Source organism: Halichoeres trimaculatus, unplaced genomic scaffold, assembly GCF_033239565.1.
Source record: "Halichoeres trimaculatus isolate MK-OKI-2021-1 unplaced genomic scaffold, fHalTri1.1 fHalTri1_scaffold_5, whole genome shotgun sequence".
In the NCBI taxonomy this organism is placed as follows: Eukaryota; Metazoa; Chordata; class Actinopteri; order Labriformes; family Labridae; genus Halichoeres; species Halichoeres trimaculatus.
This window is the reverse complement of record NW_027437183.1, coordinates 18292345-18315816: the sequence shown is the minus strand read 5'-3', so window position 1 is coordinate 18315816 and position 23472 is coordinate 18292345. Positions and strand designations below refer to the sequence as shown.

The 23472-nt window shown below is 42.6% G+C and overlaps 2 protein-coding genes across 3 annotated transcripts in view; both read right to left on the bottom strand.

Moving 5' to 3' along the window:
* The window catches only part of osbp2b (oxysterol binding protein 2b), a 45207-nt gene extending 37772 nt beyond the window's left edge, over nt 1–7435 (bottom strand). The window contains exons 1-2 of one of the 2 annotated variants that reach the window (XM_074670222.1): nt 7044–7435; nt 1203–1411 (exon numbers count right to left, since the gene is read on the bottom strand). In XM_074670222.1, the coding sequence (XP_074526323.1) occupies nt 1203–1411; nt 7044–7201 (367 nt within the window). In that variant the 5' untranslated portion in view covers nt 7202–7435. The remainder of the gene's footprint in view (nt 1–1202; nt 1412–7043) is intronic. The other variant, XM_074670223.1, reaches the window with a different exon arrangement.
* A 661-nt stretch (nt 7436–8096) lies between these two features.
* rasl10a (RAS-like, family 10, member A) lies at nt 8097–22776 on the bottom strand. Its single transcript, XM_074670686.1, has 3 exons — nt 21732–22776; nt 12660–12784; nt 8097–10619 (listed from the first exon to the last, which is right to left on the bottom strand). The coding sequence occupies exons 1-3, from the start codon at nt 21945–21947 to the stop codon at nt 10349–10351; spliced, it is 612 nt and encodes a 203-aa protein (XP_074526787.1). The 5' UTR covers nt 21948–22776; the 3' UTR covers nt 8097–10348.
* Nucleotides 22777–23472: the final 696 nt, after the last annotated feature.

Here is a 23472-nt window from a genome sequence, read left to right as displayed (position 1 = left end):
TGAAGTAATTTAAAAAAAATAACCTCAATAAATTTTGGTGAAATATGCAGTCAACCCCTATGATTCTGCAACCCTGCCCTTAACAGCACTAAGACATACACCCTTTCCTGTAGACAGGCTCACACAAGTCTCTCTTCTCACATTCTTTAAAATACACACGGTTAAATTAGCTGTGAAAAGACATTTCTGGAAAAAAAAACACATATAGGTATGAAATTTAATGTTTTAAAAAAATTCATGAGCAAAACTTGAAGAGCAAAAACAGATGGTGTCAGACTAAAACGACAGCAGACAGCACCTGAGAGGAACAGAGGCAGATGCTTTTCTATAAGCTTACATGTGTTATGGGAGCAGTTTAAACCAAGATGTAGACAATATGCAAACACAGATACAAAAACAAATGATGCTGTTGGATAGAATAGATCATAAGTAGATCAATGGCTTTCTAAAAACAATCATACCAACTACCTTTCTGTCTTTCTGGAAGTGGTGAGCCCGAAAGTGTTCACATTCTTTCCCAGCCTATATTTAGTGATCTGACTTTCAAATGGAGGCCAGAGGAATTTATAGCTCGTCTCTGAAGACCCTGTCTGCAAAAGACTGGGGTAGAGAGGTTTTGGGTTGATGCCAAGGTGATGTGAAGAATAATGGCCCTCCCAAGCTTTTCCCACAGCCTTTGACCAACAACCATTAATACAACCACACAAGAATGAGTCCCCTTTGGAAAGGAGAGTGTTGTGTGGTCCAGGGGAAGCTGAAAGGAAGCCCAGTTTTCACCGTGCTGGACTCCTTTCTCTCCTCCCCTCTCGATAAGGCAGACCATTCTGCCCTCTACTGGCTGGTACTGGAATCATGCCTACATTAAGAAGAAGGGTGTGAGCTGAGACACCAGCTGCTGAATATCAAATGCCAAATATATGTCTATGCTGGCCTGAGAACTGTTAAACACTCACCCTGTGCTGCACACACCTTACACCTTGCAGGGAGCTTAACAACTAAATTATATAAACAGGCTTTCATATGTTTGCCCGGGGCTATATCCACCCTGCCTGTACTTATCAAGGTTAAACTCATCCATTAACATCCTGCATTAGAGTCTCATGGGTATATTATGTGTCTACAGGGAACACTTGGACTATAATAAGCATGTCATGCAGCTTCAACTTTCCATACATGAAGCTGCTGGCTCCAGCTGCCCTTACCAGACTGATCATTCATCATGCGGATGGCTTTAGCTTTAGCCAGCTCCAGTGCCGTGACCCATCGCTGCCGCTCCACTTCTGTGCTAGCCTTGAGATGGTAAGTGCGGCCACCGCTGCTCAGGACAATGTTGCAGGCATCTTCTGTGTCGATGTGAGCGGTGGCCAAGTTGATTGTCCCACGGCACGTATGGGCCATCTCTGCTTGCGTTCTGAAAGGGAATAGCAGGCAGAAAAGAGACAGAAGAAAGAGAGAGACAGAAAGAAAAGCAGATAGGAGAAAAATGCTGAAAACTGATATCAACACTTTAGATTAATTTGTAGGAAGGGAAGCACAACTCACAGTCCTACAGCCAATGAGCACAAGCAGGGATGTTCAGAGGACGGAGAAATGCTACATGTTAAAAGGATTCAGTTTGAAAGCCAAGCAGCAAATGGAATTCCTTCATGTCTTTTAACTAAACACATGATCACCGACCACATAGCTGAATTAGACCATACAGTAGGGTAGTGTCGATTTCTACTCCACTCAGCATGACCTGCCTGACCTAGTGTGAGTATGCTGAATTGTGGGTATTCTGTGTGGCCTCCACTAAGACCAACTGTTGCACATTCAGTGGGCCACAGTAGTCTAGATAACAAGGCCATTGTCTGGCTCCAAGCCTCTGTAGTGAGCAAAACCAAACAATGACTAACAGCACGAACAAAGAGAGGACACAGCGTGAAAAGAGAACGAGATACAGCGAGGGACAGAGAGCCAAAGCAACAGAGTAAGATATTAGAACAAAGAGCAAGGGCAAGAGGAGGGTGCTGTACAGAAACGTGCCGTGCAAGTCAAAGCAAAATGTGTAGACAGTATATGTTGATAATAAACCTTTTAACATGACATTAGCATATTAGCTTCTGAGCATGACAGTATGCAGAACTGCATCAAAGTGTTTCAGACTTTTGTACACCCTTTAAAGCAGAAAAATGCTGTTCAGATTAAAAAGCCACATACATGTGAGGCAGTTATTCATGCCAAGGTATTGAATAAGGTCCCTGTTAGAACAGCAGTTCTACAACTAATGGGATTATCTGAAAAAAAGAGAAACATTTCATCCACAACTTATCGGTGTAGAAGTGGCTTCCTGTCATTCTGTCACGGTTAGATGAGCTAAGCTGTAGGCACGGTTCATCATGGCCCTCAGGGTGGGCTGAGGCTTGTGCAGGTCTCCACTCGGGCTACAGACAGCTGATTTCACTGATTAACACCCTCAACCATAGAGCAGCGGCTAATCAGTGAAATCACATGCTGCGTTCGCTGTTTCAGATTGAACAAACACATCCTCAACTCTCAGTGTCACATGAATGCTCATCCATATTCTTGGAAAAAGCAACTCCAAAAGCAATCATGTGAAAGTGTCTGTGTTTGTCGGCGGGTGCTAACATCCATTCATCCATCCACAGCGAGTCCTCACTGCCAGCAGCAGCTGTTGCTCTGTAGCACTAAGCTCTCCACCAGCTCCAGTCTCTGTTGACACTGACAAGGTGGCTGCAGCCTCATTAAGTCACAGGTTGAAGTGTGTTAGTACACTCTGCCAGACTGTGATTTTCCTAACACTGCTTCTACTGGTGGAAGTCAAGTCTTGTTAGAATGCCAAAGGAGAACAAGTGCTTCAGTATACTGCCCTCCCACTGGAGCTTCGAGCACATCAGTTTTGAAGAAAGGACCAAGCTGGGGCCATGCGAAGCCATGCGGAGGGTGGGCAGGGATCCTTGACAGCCCAGTTTCCAGCCGAGCCCAGCCAAACTCAGCAGCGGAGTCCTAGCTGAAAGTGGGTCAACAGACTGAATGTGCTGCTGATGGGTAAGGCGAGATCCACTACGCTGATCGCGCCTGCCCTGTGGGGAGGCGAGGCCATGCAAAGGCCATGAAATCATAAAGTCAAGGATTCTACAAAAGCTGGAAGAGTGAAATAAGGACCAAAGGAGCATTTAGGCACTAGAAGGGTAGGGGGCAGAGGTGAGATGAGGGCAGCTGAGAGCACAAGACAAGGTCCTGCATGATGAGGGGAGCCAAGGCAGAATTTGCATTGCTTTACCTGTCAGTCCCCTGAGCACATATCCTCATAAAACACATATCCACCGATCTGGAGCATGTAATGACAGAATAACAACCAGTGAACAACACAGAATAGACGGCCATAAGCGTGAGAAGGAGACACTGACAGAGGCAGTTAAGTTGTTGTGAGGTGAGGGGCCAAAACATCACATGACACACTTTGAAAACCATTGCACATGAGGCAGCGGGGCAGTGACAGTGAAACATGGACAGCATGACGTGATCTGCTGAAACTTAGATGATGACATGATGGGAATGTGGCCAGAATCCATGGTACAGCAACATAACTGCTGCTCTCACCTTGACAAAAAGACAAAGACCTCCATGACACACACACACACACACACACACACACACACACACACACACACACACACACACACACACACACACACACACACACACACACACACACATATACACCCTTAGACCCACAAGGAGCCCATTATCAAGATTAGATCACAGCATCCATATCTCCTGCTCTTTGCTGCTATGCCAGGCTAGCAAACAGGGTCCAGGCCAGGCTCTGCCCTCCAGCTAGGCCCAAGGTTGGCGAGCTCACCACTCTCTGTCCTCATACCCCCTGCACCCAGTAGCTGAGTGTGCCAGCAGTAACACCATAACCTGACTCTCAGCAGGGACAGGAATGGTGCCGATACCCCGCAGAGCACTTAGATTGATACGATCTTGTTACTCTCTGCAGCTGAGAAGGAAAAGTGGCAAGTTCCCTTCGCTAGGAAAGACAAGACTGGGTTCTCTGATATAGCAGCTCCAATCACACTCAGAGCTTCAAAGCCCTGTTATCTTCCCAAAAGCACCACGCAAGAATTTCTTAAAGAGGTGAGTAAGAATGACTCAGAACATTAAAACCAGGAAGAAAAGTCAATTAAGAAATAACAAGTGACTGAAGTGCTGGGGAGGGGGCTGGTCACATGCCTCGGGAGGGGAACAGCGCAACGAAGCACTTTCTGTGCATTAACGTAAAGAAGAAGAGCAACAAGGCTGATGTGGAATAAAAGACAGCCAGCCTTGCAGTGTTAGGGCCAAATGTAATCAATAACAAGTGCAATGTTGAAGTCATTACATTTTAACAGGCACAAGTGCTGAGTCTGTCGGTCTATCCACAGAATCACAGCATTGATTACGATCCTCCGCTGCCCTTTGCCTTCTCAGCCACAAGTTAGAGAGGAAAGACCCAGAAGGCTTTAAGAATGAAAGGGATGAATGAAAGTGATCTCATTGTTATTGGCTGGACTTTCAATTGGCAGTCACTCACTATTGATTTGATTATAAGCTAGCCTTTCCAAAGGGCAAACAAATACTGAATGCTAAAAACAAAGACCTGATCGATGCACCCTAGGATTTTAGAAGAACTCTCTTGGGCTCTCATTCTCCTACAGTTTAGTTTATTAACTTATGAAACATTCACCCATCAACTTATATCACACACTTAAATGTAATTAAATCCTACACAAAGAGGCTTTTGTTTCTAAGAGTGCTTCAGTTTTACCAAGAGAAAACAAACAATTCCTTTAGTAATGTCCATCAACTATAACAGGCAGTTCATTTAATATGATTGTTTGTAAAAGTAAATACACATCCGGCACATATCTCAGTTCATTTCCCACATAGCGGTATAAATTAGAACAAATATAATGCAGTTATTATTTGGTGTAAATGAAGACACTTCCACTGACATGTCATTGAATTCCTCTGACTGTTTCCTTTTCTCTGTCCTTACAAAAGATGAGCAGACAGTTGGCAAAAAAAGAGGCACAGACAGACCCAGACAAGGCCTGAAGTCAGACTCACACAATGTGGTCTGCCAGGCAGGAGGACATCAGTGAAGGGGACGGCTTGTGTGCTTCACTGCCTCTGTGCTCAGATGTCATCAGACTACCTTTACTTTAGGGACAGCAGTCACCTCACAACATAATGGACTATTAATAAAGGGTAGAGGCAACAGACATCTTCCCTTTCACCATAAGCAGCTTTGACTAAACTGCGTCTGTGTCAAATAACAGTGCTGAGGAAAAAACAAGGTTGCTCGGGATGCTGTGGCACCGAGGTGTTTTGGTAATGCTGCAACATGGGATGACACATGAGGAAAATGCTCTTTGTGCAATTTAAAAATAAGCATTTTTGAAACATTTATTTATGAGTGATGCAGAGGGGCTGTGTTGTAAGCCAAAGAGGGCCCAGAGTAATCTAACAGAGACAAAAAATTCACTCTGCATGCTTCAAATGAGCAGTGATTCACCTCCAAATAAATATGGCATTTGCAAAGACAGTTATCTGAGAGGCTTCGCTCACTATTAATTATATTAACCATTGTTAACAATTACAAAACAATTTGAGATAAGATTTTTTTAATCATGGTTCATTTGTGAAGAGATTTAAACCTGAAGCAGCCAAAGCTTTGACAAATGGTACTGATAACTGAGGAAGGCTGACTCCAGTGGGTGTCCCTTCAGTTTGCAGTGAGTCATTTAATTAGGAAAATAGTGTCAGACAGGGTGAGCAACTGTTGCAAAAACATATTAAAAAAATCTATCTTCCCTTTTTACAAAAAGAATAGAAATGCTGAGTGAGTTCCTGCTTTGGTAACATAAGATTCACCATTTTCATCACGCAGTGCAAAGAGTCCAATGAAAGCTGAGTTGATGTTTCCTGCTATTTAAATACTTAAGCATTTGTGGGAATAATATTTAGTAATCAGAAATTTGGTGTGCAGTGTAACGTAGGAAGCAATAGAGCAGTATTTTTTATGTCAGCATGTTTGCAGATAGAGAAAGCTACATGCGAGAGCCATGCGATAAAAGCAGCAAAGTGCTTGCGTGACAAAATAATCTCAACTCAGAGATTTCACCCCACATCTTTACTTTTCATCAGAAGACTGAACCTAAAAGTTACTTTAACATTTACTCTATTAGCTAAGGCAGGACTAAACTTACATAGACTAAACCATGACTCTTAATAAGATTAATTCATATTAAACTAAATGCTCATTTACATCCAACTGTTTCCATGCTGTGCAGCTCGACACACTTACCTGTGGACAAATCGTGCAAAAAAGCACAAGAGCTACAGGTGTTCGTTGATCTTAATTCAGCGAAAGTTAGCTCATCTCTAGCAACTGTGCCTTCAGAGAGAAGACTGAATATTTTCTTGGGCATACTGACCAGACTGCCCCAGAAACATTAGTGGAAAATGGAAAGAATGAATCAATTTGGGAAAAAAAGTCACTTTTTAAGGAATACAAATTAATTCAGTTAACCCATTCGCATAAGTTCGAGATTTTTACGAAGTCGGCTTTATTGCCTACAGAGTAAATGATCAGTTATACTGTTTTAAGTTATATCTGCACCTGTCAAGAGCCCAACGGCTGAGACTACACAGCTAGCTTAGTCTGCTAGCTAACATGAGATACCATAGCAGCTCCATTTGTGACACTTTCTTGAGTTAGAAACCTTGCTGCTTTTGCCAGCGTGCTCATACAGTTTTGCTCCGGTGTCTTTTCGCAGCGTGTCATCATTTAAAGAAAATCATGTTGGCTTTTGACACTGTCAGCTCGAAGTAAACAGACAGCTGACTCTGTCCGTTTGACAGCTAGCTCTAGTCTGCTGCTAGCCAGCTGAGCAGCCAGCTGCAATGATGCGCTGAGAGAGCTATAACTCGCTGAGCGCACAATTTGGCGTTTATTTTTGAGTTATCTTTTACATTGCGTCTGCAACATTTACCTGTAATATGAGAGAAGGCCATTGCTCAGGACAAACCATCGCCGCTGATACCCTTTTAAATAGTTCGTCCATTTAAACAGCCAGCCTTTGTAAGTATCCGACCCTGGTGCTGGGGCCGCGGCAGAGGCGGATGCCGAGCCCTTCCCTTGCTCGCTCATCCTCCGCTCCGCCGCACGCTGAAGGGTGCAGGATAAACCGGGGACAGCGGGGAAAGGGACGCAACCCCACCAGGACTACCAAAGCGAGGACCTCGGCACCAACGGCTGAGCTCGACGGAGTAGGGTCCAGGTCTGGGGCGAGGGAGACCACCGCGAACTCTGCTCACATGACGCCGGAATGGACACCGAAGGAAGGACGAGAAGTGATGCCAAGACACTTTGCTGATGCAGACTGCAGAGGATTCAGAGCACAGAGCTGGACCGGGTAGAAAGGAAATGCCTCACTTAACAGCAATGTACCCCGATAAGGCTGTTACTAAAGCAACGGGGATTTCCACGGCAACAGTGCAAATCAGTGAATGTCAGTGATTTTAGGAAAGAATGGCGGCTAACCAGGTCATTCATGAAGTACGGATATGAATGGAAATGACTGCTCTATAAATTCATATCTATGGTTCAAGCCTGCATCACGTGATGTTGTTATCTAAACATTCCTAAACAGTTGACATGCGGTTTGGCGGCTGGTTTCATTTCTGATACGCTGAAGGTGAGTAAACAACGGTACAAAAGACGCTGTTATTTGTATCCAACACAGAGATTCACTTTATACTCTAATCCATTACAGTGCACAGAAATTATATGCACAGTACATTATAAAGATCTCTTTTGATTCAGTGTCAGGAAACCCAAATTCGTTGAAATTTTGGGGTCATTTTGAGTTCAGATGGTGATATGTTCATTAGCATGGTCCATGTTTTTTTTCACTCACAAAACTCGAAACCCTTAGCCCCTCAAATACACAGTATGCCTACATGTTCTTGGCAGTTTCATACACTATTACCAATATACTTTAAGTCTAAACAAGGAATGGAGATCCTGTTGTATGTTTAGAATTTTATTCTTGAAGTTGTGTTGCATAGGTTTTAGTCCACATATTGATCTAAAATGACTTAATCAGGTTTATAACAATACATGGTAGCAGTCTGGACTACAGGTTAAATTCTGGGAATAATCAAGAGAAGTGGGTCAGACCAAGCATGCAGTAGACCCACAGTATACAGGGAGTACCTCTTGTAGCCTAACTGCAAGGTTAAAATATCTATCAGACACTATTGTTATTATCACACAATAGCAACTTAAGTCAAAGTAGGTAAAATATTAAATGACAGTGGAAGAGGTCACCAGATGGCAACCACTCTAAATGAATACACTTTTTAGGCAATAACACAAAAACTGGAGGACTTCACAGTGTTGTTTCTGATTTAGCTCCTGATAACAGTGCTTTAACACAAGGTGGCAGTGTTGACAAAATCATCTAAGTATGGTGTGGTTGCACAGGATTCAAAAGTGACCAGTTTGTATGGTGTTCTCAAATGCATTTAATATTTCTTCATGTGTCCAAAAAAAGCAGAATTACCCACGGTACTAACACAGTAAAAATAAATACAGGTAACATCTCTGATAAAAAACTGTAGCCCTTTTTATTTGGAAACGCGCAGCAGACAAACTGATGAGAACTCATGCTACACACAGTTGCTTTCTCTAATATCTCTGCTACATATTTCTTTTTTTTGTCACTAAAAAAATCTAACATAGCCATCTGTCCTGATTGGGATCAACACTACATCTTGGGAGAGAATCATGAGCTTGTGCTCTCACATGCCAGTGAAAAACAACCACATTCACTCCACGCAGCTGCTCATTACAGTGTCAGAAAACCATATATTACAAAAATTAAACACGATATCAAATGTTCACATCAGTGCAATTAAACCCTGACCTGTTGGCTCTACCAACAAAAGCATGCGATTCAATTAAATCTATGACTCACTCTTATATACATCAGGTCTGCTTACTTTCAATGCAGCCATGTTCAAATACTACCTAGCTAGGCATAATCAAATGAAAAAGCAACTGTTAATCTCACAATATTACCAATTAGATACTGATATGCAAGCTTGCTCTCATGGGGAAGTCATTGTCATCACTATGCTTCCTCATTTCTGCGTGAAATCTGAGTGCAAGTGCAGAACTTCTATTAAATGAGGCCTGTTAAGTGTATTATGGTGGTACATATAGTCAGCTAGGACTATGTGGAATTTTATTGCTCCTCCCTAATCCAAGGCTTCAACATCGGTCTTGTATCATGCTGTTTGTCCTTTGCTTGCCTGAATGTCAGCTATCAAACCTGCCTGTATGTCTTCCCCCCCGACTCCTTCTTTCTCACTTTTTTTGCACACATACTCTCACAAGCCTCAGCAATGCATGCACAGGTTCTTGTTGGGGCTCTGCAGCCTCCGGCAGGTCCCCACTTCCCTGGATTTAATATATTCATCGGAAACAGACACACTGAGTGAGGGGAGGGAGCAGATTAAAGCCTTATAGTACATCACGATAGGGACTGCAGTATTTTCTGCTGCAAGACAACCTTAGAACACCCTTCATCTGAACACTCATTTGTTACCATATAGGCTAAATTTGGGGAAAAGACAGGGAAAGAATAAATCTATACTTTAAAGTCTAATTTTTATTAATAGCTTTCTCCAGTCAGATCTTCACATACTGTAATAATCTCTCAAAGCTTTGTAGCTGAGTTTGCGCTTTTTTTATTCTGTTGTTGACTTTTCACCCACACACCTTCAAAGAAAACCAAGCATGTCAGGTATGAGCATGTGCTTGACTGTACTCAATATGATAAATTTAAAAGGAAGACTTGATGATATTGCTGCCTCTCTGTTTTGAGTCTCACAATCACAGCCTCCATCCTATCAGGTCACATATGAACCCTCTATACATCTGCTGCTGTGTCATTTGGGAAAGCACAGCCTCAAATGCGTAGCTGTCTGTTTGATGTGAGCAAATATAACTGTGCTATTCTAGTCACATAGGTTTTCACCTGCTTCCTCTTCTTCTATCTCCCTCCTTGCGCCTACACATTTGGCAGATTTTGAGAAGGAAGTGGTTGGATGACCATGTGTGGAGTTTTAGTGTCTTTACAGCGCAAGAGTCTAATAAACCTCATAATGAAAAATTAGCTCAGTAAAGCAGGAGGCCACAGGGTATTTTTCCAGCCATTTAGATAAGAAGTTCTTTCCTCCACTGCCGCTCCTCGCCTAAGGTGAGAGGGGGTGGATGGGGCTCTCAGGGTCACATGATGGTGCAGCGGTTTCTTTGTAGCGCCCCCTGCAGACGGATAGAGGTGTGATTCTGGCGCATGCCCCGCGCCACAGCAATGCCCAGCAGTTCTTTGAAGAGCAGGACTACATGCCAGTTAAACTTGGCCGAACACTCCACATAGCCGCACTTCCAGGTCTTCTTCACGAGAACTGACACAGCCCTGCGAGGCATAAAGCGCTGTCGCTGCAGATCTCTCTTGTTGCCCACCACCAGGATCGGCACCTCACTGCTGCTGCCTTCCCTGCGGGAGCATGTCAGAAGCAAAAAATAAATAACTAAATAGATAAATAAATAAAACAAGGGGAAAGGAGTCATTTCAGAAAGCACAGATATAATGTTGGTGTTTGTCACAGGGGTTTGCTGTGGGTGTGAAGGATGTGCAGTTTTTCTTTTTCCTTCTTTCGGAGGTGTGTGGGGGTGGACCGGAGGATTACAGCTCTCAGGCTCAAGGGGCCTCCTACCACACTCAACATCAACTGGTTTAAAGCATCATGAAGTGTGAAACAGAATGCACTGCCAGAGGTAGGAATAAATTAATGGTTTTAGACTTGTGTTTGTGGTGCTACATCTTACGGAGTGTGAAGAAAAACATCAACATTTATGAGGACATCAAACCATTTTCAGTAGAAGATGCTGATTTGAAAAGCCAACCTGAAAACTAACAGTCTTCCGTTAATCTCAAACAACAAGATTCATTTTAATTTGGAGAATCTTTGTTGGATTAGGCACCAAAGGCAATGAAGCTCAACATTTTAATTGTTGTTTTTAAGGAAAATAACAACCTTTTAAAAGAGGACTGTTTGAGCTAATTAATGACTTCTGATTAAAACAGATACATCAGTCTCACAGGAGCAGTGATGTGTGTAAGCACATGACACCAAATGGTTCACAAAGCTCACCATTGGCTGAGATGTAAATTGTTAAAGCTGCTGCATTAACAATTAAGCCCACCCTCTTTCTGTGAGTAAAGCTTTCTCTTAGTTACATCCTGCCTGGTTTTCTGATATGGATTTGCCTTCTTGTGCGTACTTGCTTATCTGCCTTGACAGATGGACTTATAGCTCAACATAGAGGAAGATGAAAAGAGGTGCACAGTACAAAGGTGAGGTTATTTAAGATGTTGGTTTAGGAAGCACGCTGCATTTGTCCTCTCATGTTTTCTCACTTTTCTCCTTCTTACAAGTTGTTCTCACATAACAGACTTAAAAATATGTCCTCAAATATTTGTTCAAACTTAACCTTGCTAGTGCAGCGTGATGTACTCTTGGCATGTGAGGATACAGAAATGTATCCAGGAGTGAGCCAAGAGTGTCAGTCTTTTCTAAGCTGAATGCAGGTAAAACATTTATAGAAGGGTTTTTTTTTTTTAACTGATCTTGTGAGACAAATTTTATGGAGCAGTTTAAGTATTCAAAGTGTTTGTTCCCGAATAAAAAAAAAACAGGTACACCCCTTGAGGTTGACATCTATAATACTGGCCCCTTGTGCGCTTAGATCTCCATCCTTCAGCAGTTTGAAAACAGTATGCATCCCCTCACTGCTCATTCCTCCCCTCCTCCACTGTGACCTTAGATCTTTCCTGCAGTATGAGCACACATTTCTGCTGTTTCCCCATTACTCTTGCACTCACCCTTGCTCCCCAAACTGCTGGTGATAATGGTTTTCTGTCATGGGCTGTAAACATTCATGGTAACACATATGGAGCTGCAGAAGGGTGGGGATGGTATTTACTGGCTGTAATATATGTAGAAAATAGAGCAAACAACTCCATACATTGCAGGTTAAAATGTGTAAATACATGCAGATATGCCAGCAGCATGGACGGCAGAGACAGGGATACCTTTATGCATCTTTCCCTTCCAGTCTTAGATCTTTTGGCTTTTATTGGTGTCACACCAGGCAGGAGACCTTTACAGTGTCTCCCTATGTTTGTCAAACCCTGAGCTGTACTGTGTTCAGCAAAACCAGAAATATTCTGAGAGCTATCCTTAATTCAGCAGCAATGTAGTGACGTCTGAGGCAGCTCTCATGCAGAAATGCAAGCATCAAATGTCATTATTAAACTGTCAGGATGCAGGGCGGAGTGTGCTGGATTAAAAGATATCTGCAAGCAAGCAGACGATCTATCACTGTCACACTGTCACAAATGTGTAATTGAACAGCTTTGTGGCGAGGCAGTAAAAAAATGCCAGCTGTCTCCAGACAGTTGATGTGAAGGCATCCAGAGATTCAGCAGTCAGGCTTGACAAGCTGTATGTCAGAGGCTGGGCACAGTCCATACCTGTTCTCTACTATCTGCTGTCTGATCATCTTGACGTATTCAAAGCTCTCCACACAGCAAATGTCATACACCAGGATGTAGGCATTGGCATTGCGGACACCCCTGCAGCGCAAATCCAGCCACTCCTAATAGGAACAGACAAAGAGAGAGAAACGTTAACGTACAAACTGATACATGGAGAGTATTAAATGCAAGACTCTAGGGGTGAAAAGACTGATCTTTACACCAAGTTTGAGCCACAAATACACATTAATGGTTATAGGACATTTTTTTTTCTAATTTAAAAAAAGTATACATAATTTCAATTCTGTTCTGTGAAATATGTAAACATGTAATTATTGAATTGGCATAAGTGGCATAGTTATTCCCTACTCTCTGGCTACCATCGGGTCAAAACTTGCGACAATCCATGTTAACATTTACTTTTGCTTAGAGCTAGTTGGCAAATTTAATTTTTCCCTTGTTGGGCTTTTACCTAAACAGTGTAATTGAAATATACAGCTTTTAGTATCATTAAACAACATTCCACTACTCAAAGCTACAATAACGAATTTACTTCAAGCACCACTGAGCATACCTATAGCCTCAGAGATCCACCAGGAAGCATTTACTGCATCCACTTATAGAATACAGTTGTGGTCAATTGTAGCAAGTGTTTCTGCAAAGTTGTTTTAAACCAATTTGACACAAAGTCACAGTTCACCTGCCTTCTCTGCTGAGCCTCCAAGAAAAAGTGCAGAGTCAATAAAGTCCTGAAGCATGCATGGCCATTGGAGTCAAACGGCTCAGAAAGAAGTTATAAAACATGGTGACGTTGTGGCCCAGCAGTAAGCCCTGCACAGCACCCCAGCTACACATGTTCAAGGACAGAGTCAGAGGGTACAGCTTTAAAAAGAAAAGTCAGCACAGCCCTCTGTCAGGAGATAAAAAGGGAATACACGCTAATGTTTAACCATTGTGTTTAGCTATTATTTCTTGCAAGATAAAGCTTTCAGATGGAGTGCACATGCAGAAGGGCAAATAGCAACATTTGTTTGATGGTAATTTGCCTGAAAGTATAATTAAAATACAAGGCATAAAAGGTTACTTTTGAACCTTCCTGGAGGACAGAGCTTCAATAGAAAGACAGCAACCTATTCTTCTATTCATGCTGGGTTTTTCTGAGCTCTTTCCAACACACCACTACAACCGCTGACACGCCTCCGACAGCATGCATTGAATTTATAAGCATTTGATCTGATAAAAGAGGACATGGGAAACAGGGGAACATCATGGGCTGGGAGGAAAAGACCTGCTGAGGGAGGGAAATGAGAAAACAAACGCAGGCCCGAGGGAACGTTGAAAAGATGAAAAAGCAAAGGAAGAGGGATCAAGGGATGAGCAGAAACAGTGTCAACATAACCTCTGGGGTGCTTGCACACAGCTAATAAAGGGTCTGGAGACCCGGAGACTGTCAGGAACTGTGTGCAGGTTACCTTAATTTATTTCAGTTATATTCAGTTTTGTTTGGCAGGCTAACAGCTGACACCATACACAAAAAATTTAAGTGCTTTTCACATTCTTTGCAGTCAGCTAGATTAGAGGTTCACTGCATATCCATCTACTTAAACATCTACTCAAAACCATAAGTAGCTATAGCACAGACTTTCTTACATCTTTCTTCATTTATAGCTGTCACCGACGCAAAAGTATACCCAGGGTTTAATCTAGCCTGGGTCTGTTACACTGGTACACAAAGCATAGGACCTGGATATCTGTTGGCAAGGTGGAACAAGACAAAATGACAAACTGGACCATAAGATATACATTATCAGTCACAGCTTAAAGCCCAGGTCATTCATTTTTCTGCTAACCCAGCGCACAGTGTGACATTGCTTGGCATCAGCAATAATTCCCCACCCTGCCTCTTGAAAATTGGGGCATGCCATCTGCTGCTTATCACCAAGGACCTCACACAACCAACCCTCCAACAAATTCTTACCTATGACTGAAAATTCGGCCTCGTGCTCTAACAAGAGTTGAGCCCTTTGGAAGTTAGGGCTCACTTTAGCATGTAGAGACTCTCAGAGTAAGTATTGTACCAGGATTCTATGTGGCAAAAGGAGGTTATGAGAGGAGGTTGTGAAAAAGATGAATCGTCAAACTCATAATTGACTTAGTTCAACTTTCCTCCAGTGTTTGCAAGGTGTCTTTGACCAAAATGTAGAGGTAGGTCCTGCCATGTGAGATTGGTGCCTGCTCAATCCTCAAGATCACTGTTTAAAATTGTCCGTACCTCGTTTTTTATTCTACAGATAAACAAAGCATTTGAATTAGGAAAGTGGGGTCTGAGAAGAGATTAAATGCTGGATTATTGTTAAAAAGTAACCTGTCTAGTTTCAAAAAGGTTACAAATTAATATGTTATTGAAAATATTTTTGTTAAAGAGGTGACATTGGGCTATTTTTTTAACTAATTAATTGATTTTTTTTTTTTTTTTTTGCTTTATACTGTCTCTCTGGAACCCCTGTACTCGCTTCTCGTGATTTCCAGCTTTAAATAAAATCCCTATTTTTCTCAAACAGGCTTGTTACAAGATTCTACAAAATCAGCCTCTGTCTGAAATGCCCCATTTTAGCTGCTGTCTCTTTAAGGCCCCCTACTCCACAAACCCCCTTTTCTCTGATTGACCAGCCCTCCAGAGGTCTGTTGGGGATAGAGTTATGGGCAGACCTTGGTGTTTGATCAATGAACCAGATCCTTGTGCAATAATTGTCATCATCATCATCATCAGAATCATCATCATCATTTCAGCAAGTCTTGTTGAGATCTCATGCTGTTTATAGCTCTTTGAAATAAGCACACGTCAAGTATGAACATCCAGCACTGATCATTTATGATCAGGTTTATAAAATGGGATAAGATGATTAAACACCTCTCTTTTAACTTTTGTTTGAGTTACTTTGTGGTCCTGTTTTTTATTATTATCATTTTGGCAGATTTACATACAGTAATCCCATATATCAACTCTATTGGAGCTATATCTTTTTCCAAAGGCTGTCATGGTAATGGAGGCTGTCATGCGTGATGAAGTCAAGCACTGGACTCTGTTTTTGACTGACGCACCTGCACGGCAGGCAAAGATGAATTAGTCTCTTGAGAGCTCTGTAGATAAGACTGTGATGCTTTGAAAAATATCAGAGGGATTCTTATTAGTCCTGCTTTGTTTGTATGCTTCCCATAAGCGTCAACTGATACCGTATGCAGTGTGTGATGATGATGATTGATTCGATGAAAGTAATTTCACTTGTGGTGTTTACGTTATGTCTTCTACCTCCTGCAACAGCTTGTGTGACTTGTTATAGCAATGTGAGAAATCCAATTACCACGCTCTCATGATTGGAGAAAATGTGCTTTTCAAATCTACATGCAACACAGGCATCCTGCACAAATAAGATCAGGTGATAATATGTTACAGGGGGGAGGCTGAGGGAGCCCAGAGTGATCAGTGCAGCTTCTAATGATGATAACACTACACATCTGTGTCACAGAGGAGTAATTTGCCTTCACTCAAATTGGCTTCAGTGTGTTTGTGTTTAGGTGAGAGGAAGAAAAAGAAGCCTCACCCTTTAGCAGAGAGATAATGAGTACAATCAAGCACAGAGGAAAACATGTGATAAGAGAATCCCTGCCATCAAAAGTAGAAAACAGAGCAAAGAAAAAGAGGAGGGTTCTCCCCCTTTTTCTTCAGACTGAGTCCATTTTCAGGCAAAGACAGAAATATTTCACAGGTTTTTATTTATTCCTTTCTTCTCACTTGTATCACACAGTGTCCAGTGTAATTCAGAATCTGAAGTCATGTCAGGAAAGTAAACCATTAAAGAAATATTTGCTTATTTTTAATACAAACAAGATGTGCATATTGTCACAGCTCACCATTCTCCAGATAATTGCAGCAATTGTCGACATGAGATGCACACTGTAGCTTCAGTTTCAGCTTCACATCCCTGTGTGGCTAAAAATAGCAGCTTGTGTTCTCATCTCATATCTCTTTGTCATCCAAGTCCTGTTTTTAAATGTGGAGGAGGGGCTGAAAACAGGAACAGCATTTCAACCCAGCCAAACAAGAGGGAAAATGTAGAAATTAGAAAGGAGCCAAGAAAGTGCAGCAGTCCACGTCTAAGACAGTGAAATGAAATGTATTTAAAATGCATGTGTGGGCATGTTTATTTGTGTGCACTCGCAGGATGTGAGAATGTGCCTGTGGGAGCGTGAACATGAAGTGTGGAGCTACTGTCTGTATTCTCCAGTCCATCTTAACACCGTGCGCAAAAAGAGCATCTCATCCATGGCTCCTCAAGAGCCAAACAGTTCACGTTTCCCTGACAACGGAAGGCCGTGGTCACTTTTTAGCTGGCAATGACAAAGCTGTCATGTCTCCTGGTATTAAGGGAAGCAGCTTAACGGTAATGAGTGGCTGTGATGGATCAATATTCCAACACAAGAGAGAGGTTGAGGTAACCTGTTGGGGGGAAGGGTGATGAGCAATTAGAGATATGTCACACGTGGGCTGAGCTCACCGCTCTAAAATTAAAATATATTATATTCCCTAGAGACGAAGCTCCCATTACTCAATGCTGACCTATTGCAGGCTTCCAGTAACAGCTGCACGCCTGATTGTCTTTTAGAGTTATTCACCTAGGTTGAAAGGACGTGGAGAGGATGTGTGATTCCTGCTCTCACTCAGAGGATCCTACACCATAATTCTAGGTGCCAAGTGTAGCTTTAATCTCTGAAATTTTTATTTGTTTTCCTCAGAAGAGGTCTTCCTTTGTTCAGACCAGGGGTGGCCAACCTGCAGCTCGTGAGCCACATATGGCTCTTTGCCTTTCTGTGGGTGGCTCTTCTATCAACTAAATAGTTATGAGTAACGGTGTGCCGATCAATCTAAAATATTGATATACTGATGCCAAAACTGGGATCAGTATTGATCCATACTTGGGTGATGAGATTGATACTTAAGTTTCAGTTTCTCTTCTCTACATGTGCTCCTCTCATGAGCTCATCTATCTAACTTTATATTTATCTTTCTATTGATCTACTGATAGCTCCAAATACGAATATAAACATACTTACAAACACTATAAATCTTGCTTTGAAAATTGGAAATGTATTGATTTTCATTTTATGTCATTTCATATATGTGTGAGAGGAAGTGTGTTTGGACGAACATGTGCGCAATGTGGCTCTTTGTAGTACCACGGTGATTTTTGGTCTGTGACTGGCAACCCCTGGTTTAGACTGATTTTCATCTGTAATGGTTCGTGTTGACAAACTCTGATACAGTATGAGACAGGTTACAGGACTATTCAAGCACCTTTCTAAACAACCCAAACATCTGTCTATGATGACCATGGTCTTAAATCAATGGAGAGCAGTCCATGTTACGTGTGAGATGTAAGCACTGTCTACCTATGTCTGTTTTATACAGATCACTAAGAGCCCTATGAATCACACGATGGAGCTAGCTGCTTTGTCACATGTTTGTTTCTGTGATGGTTTTAGCATCAGGAGGTAATCAGGTTTGTGCCCATAAATAAAACTCCTTTGAAGCTAAAAATAAACAGAGTGTTTATTGACTGACTTCAAATCCCAGACTTGTTTGCATTTTCCAATTTGTCTGGTGATGCTAGACTAGAAATATGGCTTTGATTACTTGCAGGAAAACAGACGGTGAAGAGAGCACAAGTGTCTGACACAATCCAGTGTAAATGCAGCTCAGCTTTTCATTTCCATCATTTAGTGGCCATCTATTACATATCAGAGCACAGTATCAGCAGATTATCTCCTTTCAGATGTTGTTTAGGGACTCAATCTCAACTGTTGCTCCTCAAGTCAGTGTAAACAATGACAACACATTGAAACTGAATCTCTTCCAGAAGCTCCCAAAAGTTTGCCCTCATATTTTCCAAAAACAACTCATGCAAGTGAAACTTTTTCACACAAAATCAAGATGTTGTCCACCTCCACAGAAGCACTTATCAGATTTGCATTTTTATGAAAGCTTAATTTAAACATTTCCTTTTCTTCTTTTTTACATGAAAAAGCTATAATTTCTAGCCTGTCAGGAGACAAGCTACAGAGACAGCAGAGAAAAATGTCCAGAAAGAGCAGGAGAGGGAGATGGAGCATTATGTGTGGGAGGAAGTCACAGAGATGCACAATGGCAAGAACAACAGATTCAAGAAGAAAAATCATTGCTGAATTTGCTGTCAGGCTTAAATCCATCTGTCATTGCATCCTATTGACAGACTGTAACAGATGCTGTCTAAATGCAACGCTATCGGCAACAGACAGATACACCACTAAGCAAACAAATCATTACACATCTCAGCCCCACAGTGAAGTAACTGAAATCTCTCCAGTCTCTTGTAGGAAGGAGAATAAAAATGGCAGGCTACGTGCTTAAAATGAGGTCACAAGTAGCGTGCCAGAACATTACTGTTGTTCCTTCAGATATAATATGAACTGATGAGACACTGACATGCTGCACAGGCATGGAGGCGTACTGACTCACTCCATTCTGCAGCTTATTCATCACAAATTTCAGAGGACATTCACAAACCTCATTTGGTTGTCCTTACGTCGATGGTGTCCATTAAACTCTGTGCAACCTTTACTAATTGACTGCAGCAAATTCCTACAGTCTCCACTGTTGGTCTTTTATTCCCGGAGGTATTCTAGCAGGGAACTGTGCTTTAATTTAATCTGCTTCGTGCTGCAAGTAAATTTCAATCAAGGTTTCTTTATGTGACTGCCTATTGTATCCACTGCCCCTGACCCAGGGTGCATTTCTCTGTCTGCTGGGTAAATACAGACAAGGGCTGTGAGTCAAACATACCCCATGTCTCATCACTGTGTGAACAGAGGACAAAGAGAGCAAGCAGGACAGGGGCAGAGAGGAAAAAGTACAGCTGGCCTCCGAGGGTTGTTCCTCTGCAAATGAAAAACCATAAATCTGTCCGTTAGAAATGTTGTGGCAGCACTCAGCTAATGGTTTTCTCCGCCTGTCTACCTTCCACAAAGCGGCCTTCAAGACAGGCGCCACATTCTGAAACAAGCATTTAGTTTTTTACACGATACCATTTATCAAAAGATGAAAGCTTTGTCATGTAGAACTCTCATACACACTTTAAACTTCTTATGTCTCCTCCTGGCTCTCTGCTCACACCTACATTACCACACTTGTTCCCTAATTGGGGTTAAGCACCATTTAGCAGAAGAAAGAAAAAACTCAATCAGGATGTGTCCGCAGAGGGTCTCTACAGACAGGAAACAATGAAGCAGAACTTTTAAAGCTCTATAACAAAATGCTAGCAAAGCAGTTCCATGGAGGTTAGCACAATGACAGAATGATCACTTCAGCCTTTCGGCCCACCTGTCAGATGTTTTCCATGTCAACACATGCTTTTTAAACCATCACTCTGAGGGATTCACACTCAAGCTGCTCTTTTTTCCTGCTCTTTTATTCTGCCCTCTCTTTGTTTTCATTTCCTCTTTGGCCTGATCTCGTTTTCTCAGTGGCACCACTCCTGTGTTGATAACTACAGCTGTTACCAAGAGGGCCAAGTGTGAAACTGACGGGGAGGAGAAAAGGGGAAATGTTCAGCAGCGGCAGACTCAGGTGTGGTGACCTTGGAGATTTCTATCTTGAAAGCTTCTCTGCTGAGGCCGCAGTGGACTGGAGGTGAACAAACACCTCGAGTCAGCTGAGGCCTGGAGTGGATGCACTTCTTTGCTGCAAAACCCAGTGACCTTTTGCTCACACACAGACACATACACATACACACACACGCTACTTTTTTGTAGTTTTTTCTGCAGACAAGACCTCTTTTGCAGCACTTAAAGTTTAAGTGTTTTTGATTAAATCAACAACCCTCGATCTGTGGAGAAAATTAAGTTCATCTAGAGCTACTTTGGCAGTCTAATTCAATTAAATCAATGGGCCATCTTTAAAAATTAAAGCCTTTTTGAATTAAATTCCATCTTTATGTTTCTACTCTGACTGCTGAGATGCCATTTAGGGACAGTTAAAGAAGAAAAAGATGCTAAAATTAGAAAATATCTTTGTGATATGCCTAAATCATACTGCTGTGGGCTCACGTTCCCTTTGTGTGAACTCAATCCATAAAACAACTTTATTTATCTCACTTAGAGGCACATTGTTTGGAGCAGCTTGCACATAAAAACTTAAAAGAAGCATTCAGGCAGTAAATAAATATCAAAATGAGTTTTGAACCAAACATGTAATATGTATTTGGATAGATTCATAACAGTTGATTCAGGTTTGCAGAAGGGACTTTGAGACAGTCACACTGTCCACTGATGCAGGAAAAGTTATGCTAGTGAATCTGTAATTGCCCACATGAAGAACATGAACACGTTTAGTCAGGCTTGTAAAAATGTAAACTATTCACTGAAGAGGAAAAGCTTCAAACATCCAGAAGACTTGAGATAATTCCTCACTGTCCCTGCTTTGCAAACAACTCTTGTGCATTCAGTGCTGTGGTGCATGACCCTGCAATCAGATGTGTCTGCAGCTAATGAGGTGTGGCATCTGACCTGTAGCCATAAATAAAAGGGCAGCCTGTTCTATTTTTAAATCTGGACTTTAACCAGGTGAGGCCTGCAGCAAAATAGTTCAATAATTGCCCGTGCTTACACAAAACCTATGTTGAAACCAGTGCCTGCTGCGTTACAGACAGATCAGCCTGATGCTGAACACTGCTCTCAGATGGGAGACATGATGAAATTAACAAAAAACAATGTGCAAGCTGGCATTTCTTTCTCACTGGAGAGAGGGAAAGAGAGAGTTTAAAGCGTCAAAGTGTAGCTCTCCAAGGCTTAAAGTCAGGCGGGTCTCCATAGCAACTAGTAGACTAGGGACATCGGATAGTGTGGGAAGAATAAATAAAATAGGTGTTTTTTGCCGTTCAGGAAAATCACAGATCTGCACTCAAAGTATGGATTGATTGGATCATTAAAGCCTATTTTGATAGTGAATCGACATCTTTGTAGTGGCACGATAGGTACCTGACTGGAGCTGGATGGAAAGGAGGAGATTGGCGGGACGTCCAAAACCTTCAGCTCGTACATGTTGCCGTTCAGTATGACGGAGGGTCTGTATACATAACGGGTCCTGGTCGGTGTGTACACCTCCGAGAAATCGTTATAGATGAACTGGCGGATTATAGAAGTTTTCCCCACTCCGGGAGCACCGATGACTGCGATACTCAGCGTCTCCACCATTCCTGGAGCTCGGGTTCAGCACCATGGACAGCAGCGACGACAACCACAGATACGAGCGTGCAGAGAGACACACAGCTGGCCGCCGCTGTTTGACTGCTGCTGCTCTGGAGGAATTTCAATCCAGCAGCCGCTAATGAATCACCTTAACCGGGTTCAACTGTGTGTGATTACACGAACCAATGACCGAGCGGATCATCCAGGGCGCAAAAACTTTATCTCCATAAAAATAATCCATGCAGATTGGAGGTTGTCAGAAATAAATCCCAAGCATGATCAGGCAGATGGAGAGATTTTCGCCGCCTCTGCGATCCAACACAGAGAGACAAACTCTTGGTTTTTTTCAGGGGACATCCCCAGGCGACAGTGTCCCCCGAGAGGAAGCGTAAAAGTCCGTCCTTGTCGTCCCCACATGGACATAATCTCACCCAGGCTACACTCTGACCTTGTCCAAACGCGCACGAGCCCTCGGTGTCTTCATTGATTATCTCCTCCTCTGCACCTCTCACTCATTCCCAGCGATGCACCACAACCACAACCTCCGCCGCGCGCCTCCATCACAGGCAGGACGCGCGCGCAGTAGCCACTGGCCTTGCAAATACGCTTTCCACGTGTTTTGAAATCGCACACAGCCCCATAATCTTTATGCCCTGTAGGATAAATTAACATCCGCGTGAGTTAAATGGGGAGAGGAAACCTGTCCAAGCAGCTGACGCGAGCTTTCTGTGAAGGCATCTGGAGCCTATTAACGAGCATTGTGTGTCTGCCTTCAGAGACATGAGCAGCTGAAGATTGTTCCCTCTCTCTCCTTCTCTCTCTCGTCCAATAGGAAGATGTTGTGCGCGAGGCGTGTGAAAGCTTAGAGCCCCCACGCGCAGGGAATAGATGGTAAGGGAGCAGGCCACACGCACCATACATCATCCGTTGTTCGGGGGTCATGGAGGAGCGGCTCAAGACTGGACATCATATCTCTAAAGAAGATGACCTCTTATTGAAAAGGCTCCTCCGGCAGGGCTGAGGCCCAGTGTCCCATCAATCACTGTGGGATGGCAGCTGCACACTGCAGCCTTACTTCCTCTCAGCAGTAACACTCTGAGGACTGATCAGTTGATAGAGATGTAGTCTCTGCTGCAGTACGATTTTACAAGGCACCATCAGCTAGTGGTTTAAAATCAATTAAGTTTAATGGTTAATAAAACTGTTACTAGTCATGAATCAATAAGTTATGCTCTGAAATGCAGGCAGGTGGGCCATTTAGGGGGCCCAGATCCTCAGGCAGTAATCTGATTACTAAAAAAAAGATGAGCAGTTTTGTAAAGACAGCAGTTTCATTTCCTTGCCAACTAGCTTCAACCTCAGAAGCAACACTTAAAACTTCAAAGGCTGACCTAAATGTAGAAATATCAAATGAGGAATGGGGTAAAGCGCACAGCGTGGCCTTAGTGGGAACAGCAAATTCTTCCTTTTAACTCTGTCAGTGTACTAGCTGATGTGTTTGATGGCAGTGACAATATTCCAGACTTATTTT